Source organism: Trypanosoma theileri (assembly GCF_002087225.1).
Source record: "Trypanosoma theileri isolate Edinburgh chromosome Unknown TM35_Tth_24_V1, whole genome shotgun sequence".
Taxonomy (NCBI): Eukaryota; Euglenozoa; class Kinetoplastea; order Trypanosomatida; family Trypanosomatidae; genus Trypanosoma; species Trypanosoma theileri.
This window is the reverse complement of record NW_021639866.1, coordinates 3,499-5,273: the sequence shown is the minus strand read 5'-3', so window position 1 is coordinate 5,273 and position 1,775 is coordinate 3,499. Positions and strand designations below refer to the sequence as shown.

Genomic DNA, 1,775 nt, shown 5'->3' with positions numbered 1-1,775 from the left:
TGCTGCATGATGGAAAGAGAATGGGATTGTTTCTTTGTTGCTGCTTTTAATACAGAACAGAAAAGAAAGCAGTGTCAAAGAAAAATGAACTGGACAACCAGTTGGAATGATGTGGATGAAATCAAAACAATACAAAAATAAAAGAATGAAACTGTGTTTGTGGGATGCATTGCAGTGGTGTTCCTCAGTGGATAGTGGTGTTGCACGCATTCTGTGACCACACAAACATGAACATGTGCTTGATATCTGCGTTGTGGTGAATAAAGGAGTCTTCTTCACTGCTGATTGAGTATTGATACTGGAGTGAACACAACTCATTGTGCATGAGGATGACCCTTATCTTGCAGGATAACAGACGGTAGGGAGTAAATCACTGTGCAATGACACTGAATGGAAACCCCTGCTGCATATTCTGAGTTAGATGCAGTGTACATACAAATTGCTTTCTCTTGGTAACATGAGTCTCGTATTCTTGTAGATTGTGTGTTTGTGTGTGTGTCACTCAGTGCAAATTGTTTCCTGTGTAGTTTTACAGACATTTCATCCATTTTCTCTCTTTTCTTTTTCTTTTTGTTTTGGTATTGCAGAAGTGTGTGAGTAGTAAAAAAAAAAAAAGATTAACAAGAGAAGGAGAAAAAGAATGAATGTCCATGCGAGTAACGAAGAGGAAGATTTGACAAGTGTGGAACACACGCATGGTGAAGTGATGTCAAGAAGAGAAGGAGAAAATGATCCTGATCAACCGCCAGCGGTACGTGCAAGAGTGGAAGTTGTACCTCAACCCAAGTGGACATTGAACAGTAGAGTCAGGGAAGTACTGGTGGAGACACCTAAACTAAATGATTTCCTCCGCAATAATGTGGGTGGCAGGGGTGTTGTTGATTCCAATGAGAATGTTACCATGGAGGCATTTGCCGTACAACCGGATATGTATATTCAGGATAAAGAACTAAGGGATCATATTACTGCATTGCCCACCTACAAGAGAATAGAGGCTGCAAACAATCTGAACGAGGTTGCAAACAATCTTGAAAAAGCAGGAGTTTACTCTCTCCAGCAATGGGATGAATTTACAGAGAAGGAGAGTATTCTTTTAATGGCAAGGGGAAAGTTGGATGGAGCTCTTAATATTGCAAAGGGGAAGCAGATGTTTGTTTCTCAGAATGCCACATCTGTGGTAGTGGAAGGTGTATATGAATCTCTGTATAATGCGACATGGCACTATGTGGAGGGTGTTGATGGTGAGGGATTCGGTATGCAAGTGAAAGAAGGCCATCCACCGCAACCGTGGACAGATGATGAGGTGAGGAAGGGTTCTGTAGAGGACGATAATGATAATGAGAAACCCGAGGATGGACGTCTGGAGTTGATGCTGCTTACCTCCAAGAAAGGATGGTCATGCACAGAGTTCAGTATGAGGAAGAGCTGTGATATTTATGTTAACAAGGAGGTGATGCGTGTATGGTATAAAATTCTAAAGGATATGGATGAGTATTTTGGCAATCATGTGGATGCTAAGAAGAAACTCACTCCATATGTGTTAATTGGAACGCCTGGAATTGGCAAGTCCTTTGCAGCTGGTTCATTCCTCCTCTACCAACTGTTGCACTACAATGCAGAACGAATCCCAGTGGTTGCGTACTTCATTAGGGGTGGGGCCTATCTGTTTGAAAAGAAGAGTGATGGTGGAAAGGTGACTTGGTACGAAGAAGAAGAAAAGGCAGTAATTGTTGTAAGAGGATTCTTTAAACAAGGTGAAGAAAATAAAGAAAAAA

At 41.4% G+C, this 1,775-nt stretch overlaps 1 protein-coding gene across 1 annotated transcript; it reads left to right on the top strand.

Moving 5' to 3' along the window:
* Positions 1-640: 640 nt before the first annotated feature.
* On the top strand, positions 641-1,774 carry TM35_000241010 (putative retrotransposon hot spot (RHS) protein; the record flags this gene model as incomplete). The annotated part of the gene is made up of 1 exon (XM_029027513.1): positions 641-1,774. A coding segment is annotated over one exon (1,134 nt), but the record flags the coding sequence as incomplete, so codon positions are not given.
* Between the last annotated feature and the right edge of the window lies 1 nt (position 1,775).